We start from the raw sequence: 16,771 nt of genomic DNA on the forward strand, positions 1-16,771 counted from the left end.
GCAACCCTTCAGTATCAGTTCAAGTGCGTCTCCGCGATGAAGGTGTTCTGGAACTTCACTCTGGTGGCAGCCAGTTTCCTTGTCTTCAGCAGCAGTGCTCTAAATATACCAGGCATACCGACCAGTCTAACCACCGATGAACGTCTTAATGCCGTAATTTCAGGTTAGTGGGTATTATCACATCTCACCGTTTCATTTTGTGACAGGCTCAAGTGGAGAGCTCTTGAACTTGGGATTTCATTTAATGGGTTTCCATTGTGTGCTCTCTTGAATAGCTGCCGTGGCCGAGGAGATAAGCCATGAGTACCTTAAGTACCTGAGGACTGGTGTCGAAACGCCGAGATTGCGTGAATTGGCTGACGAATTGGGGGCCACCAAAGATAAAAAGGATATATTCACCGAATCCATGGGTGATCTGAGTCGTGCCAATCAATTTCTTACCTGCACCATGTGCAGATCGGTGGTTAATGTAATAGCACGCACTTTTACCTCACCCGATGGCGAGCTGAATGGTCCCAATCGGGATGAGGAAGCTAGGAATGTTATTATCAAAATGGCTGCATATTTCAATATAATGAATGACGATGTTGTCGGTGGCCTATTTGATCTTAATTGGCCCATATGGGATTACATTTTGAATGAGACTATTGCCGAATCGCGTTCATTTTGCGGCATGTTGCCCTATGAAATCTGTCAGATACAACAGGATCAATACAATCTCACTGTGACAATTGTGGGTGATACACCAGCAGAGTCCAACACAGAAATGCCCGAGCGTGGCGACAATGATGTGCTGATTCTTCAATTGACGGACATACATTACGATCCCGAATACAGGGTTGGAGGTCTAGCCGATTGTGAAGAGCCCATGTGTTGCCGTGATGCTCTGCCAGCGGGTGCCGAGACAACTGGAGCTGGTTTCTGGAGTGATTATCGCAATTGCGATACACCCAAGACGTTGATTGTGAATGCCTTTGAGCATATAAGTAAGACACATAAGTTGGATTGGATTTATCACACCGGCGATGTGCCACCACATAATATTTGGTCCACCACCAAGCAAGGAAATTTGGATATGCTAACAGAGATTGATGGACTGCTGACTGAAAACTTTCCAAATATTCCTGTCTACTCCTGTCTGGGTAATCATGAACCTCATCCCACAAATGTGTAAGTATATCTCTCTAGTTTCTAATAAACATTGTTAAAGCCTTATGTTTTATTTGTTTGCAGTTTCGTTAATGAAAATGATATACCAGCTGAATTGAATGTGGATTGGCTTTACTCACATGTCTGGAGTCTTTGGTCCAAGTGGCTGCCGGCTTCTGCGGAGGAAACTGTTCTACGTGGCGGCTACTACACAGTCTTACCTCCTACTGGTCCTCGTATTATTGCCCTAAATAGTATGGATTGCTATCTATTCAACTGGTGGCTCTACTACAATGGTTCACTGGTGATGGAGCAATTGAATTGGTTGCACGACACATTGACAGAGGCTGAAAGAAATGGTGAAAAGGTTCACATCTTGACGCACATTCCCTCAGGCGATGGCGATTGCTGGACTGTGTATGCAAGGGAACTTAATCGCATTCTGGCTCGTTTCAATAAGATCATAACAGGCATCTTTAATGGCCATACCCACAAGGATGAGATGAATGTACATTATTCGACTGATAATCACGCTTATGCTGTATCCTGGAATGGTGGCAGTTTGACCACTTACTCGTATATGAATCCCAATTATCGTCTCTACGAGCTGAGTGGCCAGACATGGCAAGTGTTGGACCATCATACGTATATTGTTAATCTTACCGAGGCCAATCTCAATCCGGACAAGGATCCCGAATGGCTGGAAGAGTATTCATTCACTAAGGAATTTACCTCAGATACCAGCCCAGCGGGCATTGACAAATTACTCGTAGAGATGGCAGAGAAACCATCCCTCCTGCGGACATTCTGGAAATTTAAGATGACCAGTGCTGATCCCAAATTGGAGGCTGGTTGTGATAATGCTTGCTTGAGTACAACTCTATGCCGCATTGCCACAAGTAACTATGGGGAGAAGACACGTTGTCGTGAACTGCAGGCAATTCTAGAGGAAAGTGTAAGTAAATCCCATTCCTCAAGCGAATAGAACTCTAACAAGAAGTTTTCCATTTCTATTATAGTTGGCCAATGAAGAAGACGAGGATGATGACAACGGCAATGGTGATGACAATGGTGGTGGAGCCTCGGCCATTATGGCTTATAGTTTTACCTGCCTTCTGACCATATGGCTGTCTCTTAGTTTACTCATTTAGTTTTTCTTTAACTCCTTGCATAACATTTCTAACTTATCGATGGAAATTTATTTATAGCCTTCTATAGATGTTGTTTTTTCTTTTAATGCTTGTGTGTGCCACTTAATTAGTTCGATTAGCCGCTATCCCATAAAAAAAATAATGCCATAATACACACATACATACTTACTTATATATATCGCATCATAAAGATTCTACGGAAGGCAAAAGAAATTCCCATGGCCATTAATATTAGCCCCCAACCAACCAACCAGAGACCAACCGAAATAATAAATTCATAATTCTTATTTTCAACACACAGAAGTTTCGATATACATATAATTTCTTAAAATGGTTTTTCATTTTTTTTTTTTTTCAAGGGAGGGGGCATTTTTTGGTGAATACTTTTTATGGTTTATTTTGCATCGATTAAGATTAGAGTTATGTTTTTTGTTTTTGTTTTGTTTTAGGCGCTACCAATAATAGAGTGCAAGTTGTTAGTTTTGTTCTTTTCTTTTTTTTTTACTCTTTTTTTATGATTTTTTTCTTTTGTTTGTTGCTGTGGGGAAATACCGTTATTTGCTGCTTTTGTACATACATATACACACACATTTACAAGGGAATTGTAAATTTGTCCAATTTTTATTTGTTTGTTTTTTAGTTGTTTTATGTGTCCATCTTCCCATCATGGAGTTTCCATTCATGGATTTTCCACTCCTTAGAGTGCACACATGAGAGTGGCCACATCGATATCATGCTCATCGGCCTTCCGTACAACGACAGCGGCCTGATTTTGATAACGACCCGTGGACACTAGACGCACACTGGTTACACCACAAAAGATGGCCTGTTCGGGTCCCGGTTCATTGGTGGAGCCACAAACGGAACTGGATTGTTCCATGCCGAAGGCATCTATGCCAGCAGAGCCACCGATTTCCAAGCGATCGGGAAACATATTACACTAAATTGTGGGTAAGAGTTGGACGGTGAGGGACATCGGTATGATTATTATGACTTCTATTCACTTACATCATAGTTAACCTTCTGCTGGGCACGCACACTTTTGCCGCCAATTCGCAAATTGGCCAGAGAAACAACAGCCGGAAACAGGGCGGATAGGGTGCAATTGCGGGCTTGTCCAAAATTGGCCATCTTATAGACGGCAGCGGTGTCTTGTACGAGGATATTGCAGGCTAGCGATTAGATAAAGATTCAATATATCAATTAAGCGTGTTCCCTATTTTAATCACATCGGTTTAGTTGTGCTAAATGTTTTGTGGTTTTTCCAATTAGTTTTGATATGATAATTAATTTTAAGTGCTTGGCAACTTCCTCATATATGTACTCATAATGGTAATACCAAGTGACGTGGGCTAGTGAGTCTTATCAACATAGAAAGTCAAAGTCAAAAAATTCATTGAGTATTTAAAACTAAGATAGTTGAGTCCATTCTAATTCAAATCTGGTCAAAAAGGTCTTGGGCTTCTTACCAGAATATTCATATCAAAGCAAGTGTTGAGTTAAACTTATTTGCCACTTACGTTGAGTAATCTTATGAAAACGCACATTGGCCACAAAGGAGCCACGGGCGGGAATACGATATTGCAATAGAGCTGCATTTTGGCTTGAACGAAAGAATTTCTTATTGCTGATCCGTGGCCTAAAAGTAGGCAATTAAAAAAAAGGAAAATTTGTATTGTAAAAGATTTAAAATGGATTTTCTTCTATTCCATATACCCACCATTGTTTGTAATTATTGCAAAATTCATAGACACGCTCATCCAGAGCACGATGATGATCCTTAATACCCGGAAAGTATTCACCATTCAGCTCCCAGCCATCAACAAACTAAGCGAAACCAGTCACCGGATACACCGTTGTAGTAACGTCATTTAGGTTGAGTTTAATGCAATTAAAGGTCATCTCCTACTCACCGCCATTAGACCGCCCGTTTCGCAATTAACATCATAGTGCTTCATTGTAATTTCCACAATTGTGTCTGGCTCACCAATCACATAGAGGCCACAGACTTCGGCGGATGTAGGAGCGACGACGCCGCCAGCAACTCCTGCTACCGCCTCCAATTCACCTGCCACAACTGCAGCTGCCTCAAGCTCGAGTAGAGCTGCCTCTCGATTCAGTGCCGTGCCCAATGGAGATGATGCAGCCGCTGCTGGTGGTGTTAGTTTCTTGAAGATGTAGTCACCTGCCTCGGAGGCAACATGCATGCAATCTGCGTAGATGAGAGAGAGAGAGGTAGGTAGGTAATGACCCCCAATGTAGTTGCGGACCTTCAATACCCTTTGGTCATGCGAAACTGTAACGCAAAACCAATTTGTCTTGGGCAAATTTCAATAAATTGCACGTAGCCCAAGCCAATTGTAACTTGGTTATTGACTGGAGCCATTGTTGTTTGCTCTAGCTGTTGGCCTGGGTTTTTCGGGTGGGCGTTAGTATAATAATTGAAAATCCATCCATTCACCATACACACACACAACCCACACACATCTATCCTCTATATACATATATAAACTTGAACACGCGTTTATGGAGGGATTCATCTCGAGTTTGCAACAATTAATTTATCATGCGCATATTCACTTAATGCTTGACCATCGTTTGGCTGATTTATGGCTACCATTATTAGCTGGATTTCCCTTTCATTCCCTCCTCTCGCGCCAGTCTGGACCTTCTGGCCACATTGGCATTTTATGACCATTCCCTGATCCCTGACCCAAAACAATTATACTACTGTTTGACTTTTTTGCTCTCTTTTGTTTTTGGGGTTTGCCTTTACGTTTGTGTTTTATTTACGTATGCATGTCACATACTCATCATGAGTAGGAGGCTGTTTAGGTGGGGAGAGGTTTTTGGGGGGGTCTGAACCAACAAAATGGTCACATAAATCCCTTAAATACGGACCACAAGTCCTTCAATTGGATGGGCAAAAACTGTTAACAATTGGCGCCTAATTGTTTATTACGCTGACTAATTGCATTGAATTGCCATTTTTTGTTTTGTTTATTTTGTTGATTCTTTTTAATATTAAAAATTAATTTCTATTTATGGAAATTGCTCTTCATAAATGTGGTAACTAAAAATAATAAACCTAGAAATAACATTTGACCATTAAATGTCAACATTCAATTTTTCTATTTGCTTGCCTAAAGGTTTTTACTTGTTCTTTACATTGCTTGGCAATCTTTACTTTACGTTTTTTTCCTACTCTTTGTTCTATTTTTAACTCTATTATTGTGTGGTAACTAATATTACACAATGGAAACCATATTTGAGTTGCGGTTTCTTGGCCAAGGGCAATAAAATGGGGAGAAAAAAAACAAAGCAAATAAAAAACTATAGCAAAATTAATTGTAATTGAGTTCAATTATGTAATTTAAACTCAAAATCGAATGAAATAATTCTCTTTTGCAAAGCTCATAATCTAATTTGTGCAACCTTTGATTAAGTAAGTCATTTGAAGCAGTCATAATAGTCCATCTATCAAGGATTTGATTATGCCAATCGATGATGCTGCCCATGTGCTTCCAAGGCCCACTGACCCTTGATAACCACAATGAGCCATCATCCCTCCTTCCTTCTCCTACCAATAAAATAATTGCCTAAAGTTTGCCTCTGTCAACTTTTTACTTTCCGTTGCTTTGGGCTATAAATAAAAGTAATTATAAATAAGCGTAGCTCACAGATCATCTTTGGTAACTTTTCGAATGGCCATGGCTCATCTCAAGTCGTGCGGTTACTCTTGGCAATAAATATATATCTTCAAGAGGGGTCATAACTATGGCTAAATTTAATTTGAAAATCAAAATCAAAATATTTTACCAATTTTTCTTATGAATTTTTAATAAAGTTTCTATTCATTGGAATTTCAAAATGAATACATTTATATATTTACTACTGTGTAGCCAAAATAACAAAAAAATACTTTATGCTTGTTGTTTTGGCTTGGCTTTTTTGCTCAGTTGGCCAAGAGTCAAGTGCACTTTGCGTTTTACGATTCAATAATTTTGCGAAATCGTATTTGGCTAATAAATTTTACTGCTCGAATGAATTTCGGATTGATAGATAATAAGTAGTAAGTATTACCCTTTTTTTCTTTCTTTTGCTGGCTAAAAAGAACTTGAGAACTTGAGAACTTTGAGAAGCAATCTCAAATACAATTTACTTTGAGTAAGAGAAAGAGTGAGAGTCAGAGTCAGTCGTTTTAAACTCTGTCACGAGGTCGCTAAAGTGCATCCGCATCCTCTGTCAACCAAAGAGCCAAAGGCACTTGACTCGAAACTTTTAGCTGCAGCTCAACGGAAACTTTGCGGTCATATGTAGAAAGTAAAGAGTGTGTGTGTGTGTGCGTATGCTGGTTGTGTGGTGTGAGTGTGTGTGTGTGTGTACGAACTTACCTGAGATTGTGTGCACATTGTAGGGCATTGCCGGATTGTTTGGATACAGCTCAAAAGAACGCTTCACTGTGGGCCAGGCCTGCGAGAGAAATCCAAGAAGTGCAAACAAATAGGTTATCGGCTTAGAATCAAGCAAACTCAATTGAATGACATTTCGATCAATATTTAACCATTTTTGATACTCAATCACTGAGAGTTAGATAACAAGTAAAAAATATATATATTTTTTTTGATTTAGTTTATTCAAGAGCCAGCAATAAACACATCTCCTAGTTTTTACTCTAATAAAAACAGAAAAATCTCATCAGGCACAGGCCTATTCATTTTTTTGAATGGCATTTTAAGCGTTTCAGCCACCATTTCCCAGTATTCAAGCCATACAAAAGATAAACATTTTGTAAAAAAACAAAAATAAACAAAACACAGAAAAATAAAAGGAAAAAAAAAAACACACAGGCAAAGTCAAACGACTGAGCGATAAAATCAGTGGGTTGTCCATGGGGCTAATAACAGCTTTTTCTAACCGCAATGGTCAACACTTGTTTACAGCAGGCTGGGTATAGAATTCCATTTCATTCACTATATGTCTGGTTGGTTTTTTTTCCTTCTCTTTTTTAATTTGGGGTCAATGTATAGCATATACAATAGTTAATGTAGCACTTAAACGGACCACCATTGCAGAATAATTCTAGTTTTAATTAAACGCTCCACACACACACACACACACACACACAGACACATACACATCCACACGATTGGCCAATAATCCAAATGGTGGCAGATGACGCTTTGCTGTCGAACGCTATTGGAATTTTAAGTATGACAAATTGATTGTTCAAAAGTGCCCTTAAAAGTTATCAAAAGAAAAGAAAAGAACGAAGAAAGTGGGGAAAAACCCAAAAAACGAACTTTTTAAATCATCTCAAAAAGGGTTACATTTTTGTGTGAAGTTAACTTTTGATAGTCCCTTGTCCAAAATGGTTGGAGTGAGTATCAAAGGGATGAGGTGTACCGTATAATCTATAAATAAATATATTCGAAATAGACATCAATATTAAAATTGATTTGGCATTTAGGCCATTTTAAATTTAACAATGTTTCATGTTTAATATTCCAGTCAATGGCCAAGTCAAATGGTCAGTCAGAAATTAAATTTTTCAAAATTAATTAATTACTAAAAATAACTGTTACACAATGTTTCATTTAAATTTGACATTATTATTGTTACGAAAGCAAAACAATTTAATGGAAATTTTTTGGCCTTAGAGTATTTTTAGGCCCTGTAAAGTATGCTACATGTTTTGCTTAATTTTGTTCATTTGACGGACAGATCTAACTCGAAGTGACATCACATTTAAAAGCAAGTAAATTCATTAGCACAACCTTGGAATTAATTTTTTTTTCAATGTTTGTGATTTAATTCATTTGATCAGAAAGTTGAGCAAAGATTTTTCCTTTTACCTAAGCATCAGCCTTTCTGCATGGAAAGAAAAAGCAAGTTCTGTGTTTGTTTCCCCAAAAATACATATATTTAAGAGGCAATGAAAAGTATTGTGTCTTTCTCCAATTTTTATCAAAAATGTCTTATTGGGCGTGAAATTACATTCGCTTTATTGTGGTCCAAGAGAAATGATACATTTTATCAATTAATGCCATAAAAATGCATTCACAATTCAGGTTTTCAAGGAAAAAGAATTTCCCAAGGCAATTTCCCCCACCAGAGCCAAATTCAATGTTTAGAAAACTTGCTAAAGAGAAGGTTCTCAATACAATGACCAACTCAAAGCTTAAATAAACATATTAGAATTAGTCGTTAACATTATTTCAAAATCTACTAAAGTCAGATTTAAAGTAAATTGATAAGCTAAGATTCAATATGACTCTTAAATATAGTTTAGAAATGAAAAGAATTATTCACTTGTCTAGTTTACTTTGAATGACTTCCAATTCCATTTGTCAAGTAAACTTTAATTTTTGAAAAATATTTTCACCACTAAATATTGTTTCTTAGAAAAGGGTATCTTTAAAAACGACTCCTGTATTAATCTTAGCAATTTGTATGATTGATTGGAGGTAACTTTTCGCACAATTCGTTTCTTTGCCTGTCTCTCGCACTCTCTCTTGTTTTCCTCGCCTTTCAACATGTTAATTGAAATCGCCAGGGTGGAAAGCCGAGCCGCTTCTTACCGCATTCTATTAGAGTTTGATAAATGGTGACACTGTTGGCCGTCAGCCAAAATAATTGTATTTGCGTATAAAATTTTTTGTTTTGCTTTGTGTTTTTCTTACTAACTTTTGGTCAATTGTTTACGCAACACTCTAAAAAAGCCCATCAAAGGCGATTTAGGTTCAGTTTTAACGAGCTGGAACCGGGGAGACTAGCATTATGAAACTGTCAATTAGAGGCAGCTTTACTTACATCATATACATACATATATTCAATATTGAAGTACATACATACAAACATACGGGCATAACTTTAAGGCCACAAAAAAAAAGGAGCCATCCAGCCTTCGATATCCCCAAGTGACGTCATAAATCTTCAGTCAAACGCCTCCGCATTTTGAGGCATTGAGAAGTCGCAATGTTATCGGCGGCATTCGTCAAAAGTTTCATCGTCTTTGGGTAGCTGTCAACAGCCAGTAAATAAATAATAAACATGATCCCTTTGAACACACTTGAGCCAAAGTTCATTTGCATAATAACATGGCCGATTCTTTGGTTTGGTTTGGTTTCATTTGGTTTCGGGATCTCGCAGCTGGCAATGGGCATTCAATGGTTGCTTTTGTTAAACCAAATGAATTAGAAAGTTTTTCTTTAGCCCCAGCTGTGCCAGCTGGCGGCTTCATGGAGATTTATTGATAGAGATATAACTGCTCTCCCATGTAACAATATTTAAAATGCTTTTACAAGGGTTTTTCTGACAACATTTTACATTTTTTTCATAAAAGTTGTCATGGTAATCGAGGATAAACAGTTAGAAATAACCTTTGATAGAGTTTGTTTACAATATTCTTTTCAGACTAAAAATAAATTTTTCTTTTGATTTAATACGATTACCTTACGATATATCCTAAACATGAGTGTTGAAATTTTAATTACGTTTCTTTTTATTGTTTTGACTAATTTTATTCACACTTTGTTGAATCATTTGCATTGATTGATGAATTCTGTTGTAAATAAACAATTTTTAAATTGAATTTTTTGCTTTGTTTGGCTCGTGTGATGAAATTATGAGTTTTCAAGGTCACATTGTAGGCAGAAAGGTGGGACCCAAAATGAAAAGCTGCTGCTGCTGCTGGGTATTGTTTCAGTTCCTTGGATTGGCGATAATTAGCCAAAATATATGCATAACATGTCCCCCACATTCTGCCGGAATGCTGCTTTAAATATTTTGTGACTTAATTAAAACGATACCGGGACATACAAAACACCTACACGGTGAAGGAAGCCCCTACAAATATTGACTTTGGTTCAAGTCAAAAGATTTCTTGGCGATAATCTGTGAGATTGAAGCAAATATTTGCCTGCTGGCATCCTCATCATCACACAATGTGAATGAGTTATCTAACAATTGTGATTAAGAACTTAATCATTTAGTTATGTAAGAAGCAGGAAATGTGCTCTTAAAGTTTCATCATGAATAAATGATGGGTCATGCAATAAGCTGGCTGGATGACTGGCTGACTTAAAGCCAAAATCGAAAAGTGACCATCAAAGCAACCAAAAACATAGTAAGAGCAACAGGCTGCAATCGAATTCGTATACAAATACAAATACAATTCTTGGCCATTTTGTGAAGGACCATTAAATATTTAGAAGCATTTATTGCCAGCGAAAATTGTTTGCTTTACTGCATAAATTTCTGGTTTCTGCTTTTGCTATTGAAAAGCTAAACCAATCTATTTGAAAATATGCAGATATGAAATACTCATCGTTTGGCAAAAGGATTCCAGGCTAATGCCTCACAAAACTGATTGGCTTAAATATGCGCATAATGCCGGATATACTGATGGAATATTATGGCATAAGGCAAAACATGACTGGGTGTATGTATATAAAGTGCTGCTTGTCCCTATGTGAAGGGGAGATGAAAAAAGCTCTTAAGTAAGCCAAAATGAAAGACATTGAATTATACTGACATTGAAATTGAAAGGTTGAGACTCTAGTTGGTTCATAAATTAAACAATTCATTAATTATTTTTCAACAGTTATTATTATGTTCAATAGTCAGATTCAACTGTTTGAATTCCCAAAATCAAGGCACTCTTCTTCTAATTGAATCCATTTAATGTACAATTATCTAAATTTACACTTGCAATTTGTGTGCTCGTTCTGCAGCTGTCAGCATGAATTCCTAATTGTAATTGAAAAAGTTTGAAATTTGTTTTAAGCGCATTATCTGAAATATTCAATTGTTGGCATTAATCTCGCCAAAATAATTTGATTATGCATACGCCTCATTGGTCTCATTGCGGGGGGAGGGCCAGATACAGTTTTTATCCTTGCTTCAGGCTAAATAATATAGCAAATACATTTATATACAATGTATTTAATTAATTTTGCCGAAAAGTTAAATGAAGTGTAAAATGCAATTCAATTCATCTATATAAATCCAACGCAGCCTCAAAGTAGGCAACAAAATTGCAACAGTGAAGAGACCACAAATTAGAGTGAAAATTCCCAATTTGAATGAGAATCTAAATGAAAAGCTAATTAACACTCCCACACACACACTCACACAGATGCAAACACTTGTGCTTGTATTTAAGATAGTTTTGCGGAAATTTGTGGTTCATTAATTTTATGTCACGTTAACTTGAACAACCAATTGCAATTTGTAGAATGTTCATTTTCAATGCGAAACTTTATTACTAGGTCGGAAATTACTCACACCAACTGCTGAGATTTTCTTATCCACATACAAGAGGCATTTACATGCAAAGTAATGTGCATACTTGTGACAGTGACACAAGGACATATCCATCCTTATCTACCCCTCTATATATTGAATAAAATTTCAGTAATAGTATTGAACTCTCTACACATAAATTTGCATGCAAAATGATTGCAGCGTCTGCCACAACATGACACACGAGAAATATTTATTTTTGGAACACAGCTGATAAATTTAAAGGTAGATTAAAAGTTTTCTAATAAATATTTTACCCTTTTTTTTGTCTCATTAGTCTTAATTTGCCAAGTCAAGGGGAATTATCTAATGGGGAGATAATTAAAAAGAACTGAAAAGTTATAAAACTTGAAAATGGGAAAACTGTGCTCTGCTTCTGCTCCGAACTTCAATCTCTTTAGAGATTTAATTCCCAAATACGCCAAGCGATTTAAAGATGTTGAAGTAAATTCATTGACTAATATATACTAAGACTAAGACTAGTTAGGACATTGCTTATAATAAAAGCAAATCGCACTCTATAGAATATTCATTCCATATTCTTTAGGCTCTACTTCTAATCGGACGGGATTTGCTTTTTTAACATTGTTTCTGTTTGACATCCTGAAATGTATTTACCTTTGATAATAGGTTGGGAGTTCATTCAAAAAAATGAAGCAGTGTCTTACTCAGACTGAAATCTAGTCTATAATCAAAGCGTTAGAGAAAAAATGCTCCACTGTTATTTGTTATAAGCTCTGCTAGAAACACTTCATTATGACAAAGGCCTACTAAAGTATACTATAATGTATTAATTTCACTTTAAAACAAATCAACATTTAGCTAGTATTGAATGAAGACGTCAAACACTTTCTTAAATTTGCAACGTGCATGGAAAAAGGTGTTAGCCATGCCTTTAATGCGGGCGCCTTTGGTCCCTTTTTTTGTTACAAACTCTTTTCTTGTCTGACATCAGGTGAATTTATTGTCTAATGTTTAATTTATACATTCTATATTTGTCCAATTAGAGTGTTGACATTTATCTTTTAATTGGATACTACATACAAATCTATGTATGTATGTATATGGGAGAGAAGAACAAAGCTGTCACTGGCAGAGTCAAAGACTTATGGGTTGCGGGTTGGTTGGTTACTTTTAAGAAAAACGATGTGTCCCAGTGTCGTGGCTTAAATGGCTGCAAAGTGCCAAAGTGTTGATGTTAACATGCGGCATTAAGCACGCATCAAGTGCAGTGTGGGCGTACGAGTGGGTGGGAGGGGTGGTGGTGTGACGGGCGGGTGGGTTCAATCTTCTTTGAGTGAATGACTGACGAGAAAACTGGGACCAAACACAATGAATGGCCGTCATTTGCAGAGTGCAGCAGCAATTGCAGTTGCGGCTCTATTGGTGAGAAATTTTCCAGGTTTTCCTTCGCCAGACACATTCACCACCTCACACATTGATGCCAGGAATGAAAGGATACTCGGCCTGTTTGCTTTACACTTGAAATAGCTTTAGCTTTGTAAAATGGCTAGTGGGAAATTAGCATTTATCCTTGGCTCTTCCAAGTAGCAATAACAAGACAATATTTCACCTGAGCAAACACTTGAAGAATGTGATTGATAGTTTGTTGTAAGTTGCCATTGCAAAACTGACTTTAATTTGAAATTTATATTGATTCCGAGAAGACCCTTGGGCTATATACATATAGACCTGGTTATGAAATTGTTTGTAAGGGCCTTCAAAAATGTTCACTTTCAATTACAACTATTATAATTGAATATCTTTTAAATATCTGTGGAGAGTGGGATACAAATTAATATAGTGTTGGTAGTTATAGTCTGTATATGTAGATATAGGTACATATACTTTATCAAGCCAACTTTTGAAATTAAAGGACAATTTCAACGCCAAAATATTTCTTTGAAAATCTATTTTGAAACTTTTTAAGCCCGGAAAATAATAAGCAATAAATTCTAAATAAAACACCTTGTTTATTTATAAGTACATTATCTATAAGTCATTAATTCAAGTAATTCTATTTCAATCTGATCGTAATCTGTTGACTTATCTATACTAAATATAACGTCCTTAATCCACTTTTAATAGAAATCAAATTTCATTTGTAGTTTGCCGTTGAAATGGCAACTGAATGACTAAAACTCATTACCTGATTGACATTTGAAATGTCGAAACTTTGAACCCACGTCTACAACTTGTACTCATTCCGGAAAACTTAAGTAAACAGACACATACACCACACAGGAAAGAAGAGAGAAAAAAAACATAAATTGATTTCCAAACAAATTATAATCACTGTCCGAGTCCGATGCCATGTTCCCTGTAATCTCGTCCAGCATATGTAATTTGAGCCTAATGAATGCAATCTGTTCTCACACACACACACACACATCTATACGCACAGTCCCAAAACTGGGTAAAATACAAAGACAAATAAAAATAACCCAAAAAAAAGGAGAGAAAAAAACAAATTGTAAGAGAAATTTCTTCCCAAAAAACTTTGCTAATAAAAGCGACACACATTGACCTCATCAATCGTTCGGAGTCAGGCCAGATGAGTCAGTATGGGTCGAAATTAAATCAAGCCATTAAAACATAAGTCGAAACAAAAGTTATCCCAACTTGTTGATCGAATTACAAGCGCGTGTCCTAGACTCCAGGACCTCTCGTTCCCCGTCCCCAGTTACTCACCTGAACACCCAGCACAATCATGGACAAGTAGAGATAAACGACAAGCTTCATGCCGGCGGCTTCCGTGTAACTTTCGGGCGTGAAATTGCCAATTGCCAGTTAGAATAGAATTTGGGATTTAGGGTTTTTCAATTAGCCGACGGTCGGACAAAAACTGTTTTTGTTCTTGTTTTTTTCTTTCTGTTATGTGTGAGGGTCGCGTGTGGGTGGTAGGTAAACCTTTTAAAAGTTCTGAACTGTGTCCGGTTTTTGCCTTTGGTTTTTTCTTCAATGTTTCTAATCTGATTTTCGAGATTAGCGTGGAAATCACGCAGGCAATATTTCTATTAAAGCCCGAGAATTGACGACAAAGGCACGCGACTAGAGCGTACCACTTCTTCTTCTTCTTCTTCGGGCAAATCAAAACCGGAGGGACCAAAACCCGTTACACCATCAACCACTAAACGGAAAGGAAACAAACGAATCGACGACCACGGGTAGAAAGTCTAATGAAATGATGTGAACTTGGAATGCAGTTGCGCGATATCCGTTTCGAAAAGGAGAACGAGACGTCAACTCTGCCGCACAACGACAGAATGTTGGCCCTTATCAGCGGCGCATTTCCTTTTATAGCCAGGACTCGGTCGGAGGGGAGGACATTGAGTCCTCCACGTTCGCTTTCAATTCTCCCTCGTATGTACAGTGGGTTCGGTTGCATACAAATGAACATTTGTCTATTGTGAATAGTTTTGTGTTGTGAAGTGGTTTGATGGACAGCCACAAAGTTGAAAACTAACTAAATAAGAGACTGAAATGTTTAAATTACTTCATCTAGCATCTGTGTTTTTTATTAGAATTCGAGTTAAACAGTTTAAAACAGTGCAAAACTCAACACGCTAAGCTTTTGGATTCGATTTGGGCGGGGGAAAAGTTCAGCTACAGCATTGCCAACATGGCGTATGAGAAATAGCTTTTCCTAAAAGCTTTTCACAACAACGTATTTTTCGAATTAAAGTGGAAATTAGTTTCTTATTTCAAGCCTACATCTAGAGATGGAGCCACTGCCACGGGTATTGGCACATTTCGTGGATGATTCAAATCGTTGCGATCATAATAACCGCCAAGATGTTCACCAGGCACATGATATAGGCCATAATGCAGACCACTATTGGCCACCTGCAAGACAAACAAAATTAACTTCCTAACTTCCTTTCTTCTCCAATTTCCAACTTACCCGCTTCAGACCATTAATGGAGGCCAAGAGCAGGGCCATTTTGGCCAACAACAAAGCCTTGCCACTCACTATGGATAGCATTTGAAAACCCATGGGCACCAGCACAGCACCCAAAGCAGTCACCCCGAACATCATGGTGATGATCATATTGAAACGATGTCGCCGTAGCCTTGCACTGCCCACCACATTGCTTGTGGGTGTATCGTTTTCTATTAATGAAACAATTTCGAATGGCGAAAGTCATTTGTCAATCGTGGGTGAGTGAAAGTAAGTATCTCCCCTCTTCTTACCACTCCTCAAGTAACGTTCGGTGAGCTTGGCTAGATTGATTTGCAGTGTGTGAGTGGTTAGACCTTTGGCCAAACTCTTTGCCAATTGATCAAACCAAGTGTGATATTTAAGCGATCTACTCGAGTTCTCATCCTCAGGGACTTGCATCTTGATGGCATTTGGCAGGGCTTTTAGTATTACCCCCTCGTAAAGGGGTATCACATCTGCAGACATCACTTTGTCAAAGGTGCTCAAGGAACGCGTTCGAAAACAAGACCACAAACTGGATGATGTGCGATAGCATTGGCCCAGATCATGTCGCAGCTGCTTTAACTGGGCTATCCAAGAGATTTGAGTATCCGTTTCAGATTGTGTAGAATTGCCTAGAGCCACTTGCAATAGAAGGCTTAAAAGCACTATAAATAAACTCGTATTCACTTGCATTCTGAATGCTCCAAGGTCTAAAATGAAACTGCCTTGGCTCCGGCATCGAACTATAGCTTTTTATGCCCTAGCTATGATCATTGAATGGTAACCGATATTGTCCAATGCATCCAGTTATTAGTGCGACAGGCGGGCAAACACCGCAGTGACTTTGTTTTCTGAGGGTCATGGTCAGTTGGCCCCTCGTCCTAGATAGCCAACTAGGCTGGCCGGGCCATAAAATTAACTTGTCAACATCGATTTGCAAATGGCAGAGAAGATTCTAATCAAATCTTGAATTTGCCTGTGTTAACAGTTTCTGTTGGGCATGCATTAGGCGCTTGATTGAGTTGGATTTAACTTTTAACTATTATTTTGAACGCAAACGAGGTGAGTGAAATGTTTTGGGGGCGGTCAGTCAGAGACTTGATAAACTAGTTTAACTTTATCTGGGAAAAGTATTTCAGTGAGATGGTTGAATCAGTGAAACTTAACTACCAAAGTTGGGCACAAACTTTAATTAATCTTTCTAAAATAAGCAGATAATACTGAAAATTTGAAATCAATG

The 16,771-nt window shown here is 37.7% G+C and overlaps 3 protein-coding genes across 3 annotated transcripts; 1 reads left to right on the forward strand and 2 right to left on the reverse strand.

The window, feature by feature from the left end:
• The first annotated feature begins 36 nt into the window (after positions 1-36).
• LOC6650899 (sphingomyelin phosphodiesterase) lies at positions 37-2,614 on the forward strand. Its single transcript, XM_002073431.3, has 4 exons — positions 37-163; positions 276-1,170; positions 1,234-2,104; positions 2,169-2,614. The coding sequence occupies exons 1-4, from the start codon at positions 37-39 to the stop codon at positions 2,298-2,300; spliced, it is 2,025 nt and encodes a 674-aa protein (XP_002073467.1). The 3' UTR covers positions 2,301-2,614.
• LOC6650900 (corticotropin-releasing factor-binding protein) lies at positions 2,582-14,854 on the reverse strand. The gene is made up of 7 exons (XM_002073432.4): positions 14,298-14,854; positions 6,695-6,773; positions 4,214-4,512; positions 4,021-4,127; positions 3,821-3,939; positions 3,309-3,472; positions 2,582-3,240 (listed from the first exon to the last, which is right to left on the reverse strand). The coding sequence occupies exons 1-7, from the start codon at positions 14,346-14,348 to the stop codon at positions 2,998-3,000; spliced, it is 1,062 nt and encodes a 353-aa protein (XP_002073468.1). The 5' UTR covers positions 14,349-14,854; the 3' UTR covers positions 2,582-2,997.
• Positions 14,855-15,305: 451 nt separating this feature from the next.
• On the reverse strand, positions 15,306-16,224 carry LOC6650901. Its single transcript, XM_002073433.2, has 3 exons — positions 15,801-16,224; positions 15,511-15,719; positions 15,306-15,452 (listed from the first exon to the last, which is right to left on the reverse strand). Exons 1-3 carry the CDS (start codon positions 16,222-16,224, stop codon positions 15,306-15,308), a joined length of 780 nt encoding a protein of 259 aa, XP_002073469.2.
• Positions 16,225-16,771: the final 547 nt, after the last annotated feature.

The sequence above is a fragment of the Drosophila willistoni genome, chromosome 3R, assembly GCF_018902025.1.
Source record: "Drosophila willistoni isolate 14030-0811.24 chromosome 3R, UCI_dwil_1.1, whole genome shotgun sequence".
Lineage (NCBI taxonomy): Eukaryota > Metazoa > Arthropoda > Insecta > Diptera > Drosophilidae > Drosophila > Drosophila willistoni.

Bases quoted from the DNA above. Each gene is read 5' to 3' on its own strand.
- LOC6650899 (XM_002073431.3), top strand. From the start codon at position 37: ATGAAGGTGTTCTGGAACTTCACTCTGGTGGCAGCCAGTTTCCTTGTC. The intron at 164-275 runs GTTAGTGGGTAT...TCTCTTGAATAG, and splicing joins TCTTAATGCCGTAATTTCAG to CTGCCGTGGCCGAGGAGATA. The intron at 1,171-1,233 runs GTAAGTATATCT...ATTTGTTTGCAG, and splicing joins GAACCTCATCCCACAAATGT to TTTCGTTAATGAAAATGATA.
- LOC6650900 (XM_002073432.4), bottom strand. From the start codon at position 14,348: ATGAAGCTTGTCGTTTATCTCTACTTGTCCATGATTGTGCTGGGTGTT. The intron at 4,128-4,213 runs GTGAGTAGGAGA...GGTTTCGCTTAG, and splicing joins AAACGGGCGGTCTAATGGCG to TTTGTTGATGGCTGGGAGCT. The intron at 3,940-4,020 runs GTGGGTATATGG...GCCTACTTTTAG, and splicing joins TGCAATAATTACAAACAATG to GCCACGGATCAGCAATAAGA.
- LOC6650901 (XM_002073433.2), bottom strand. From the start codon at position 16,224: ATGCAAGTGAATACGAGTTTATTTATAGTGCTTTTAAGCCTTCTATTG. The intron at 15,720-15,800 runs GTAAGAAGAGGG...TTTCATTAATAG, and splicing joins CGAACGTTACTTGAGGAGTG to AAAACGATACACCCACAAGC. The intron at 15,453-15,510 runs GTAAGTTGGAAA...TTTGTCTTGCAG, and splicing joins CCATTAATGGTCTGAAGCGG to GTGGCCAATAGTGGTCTGCA.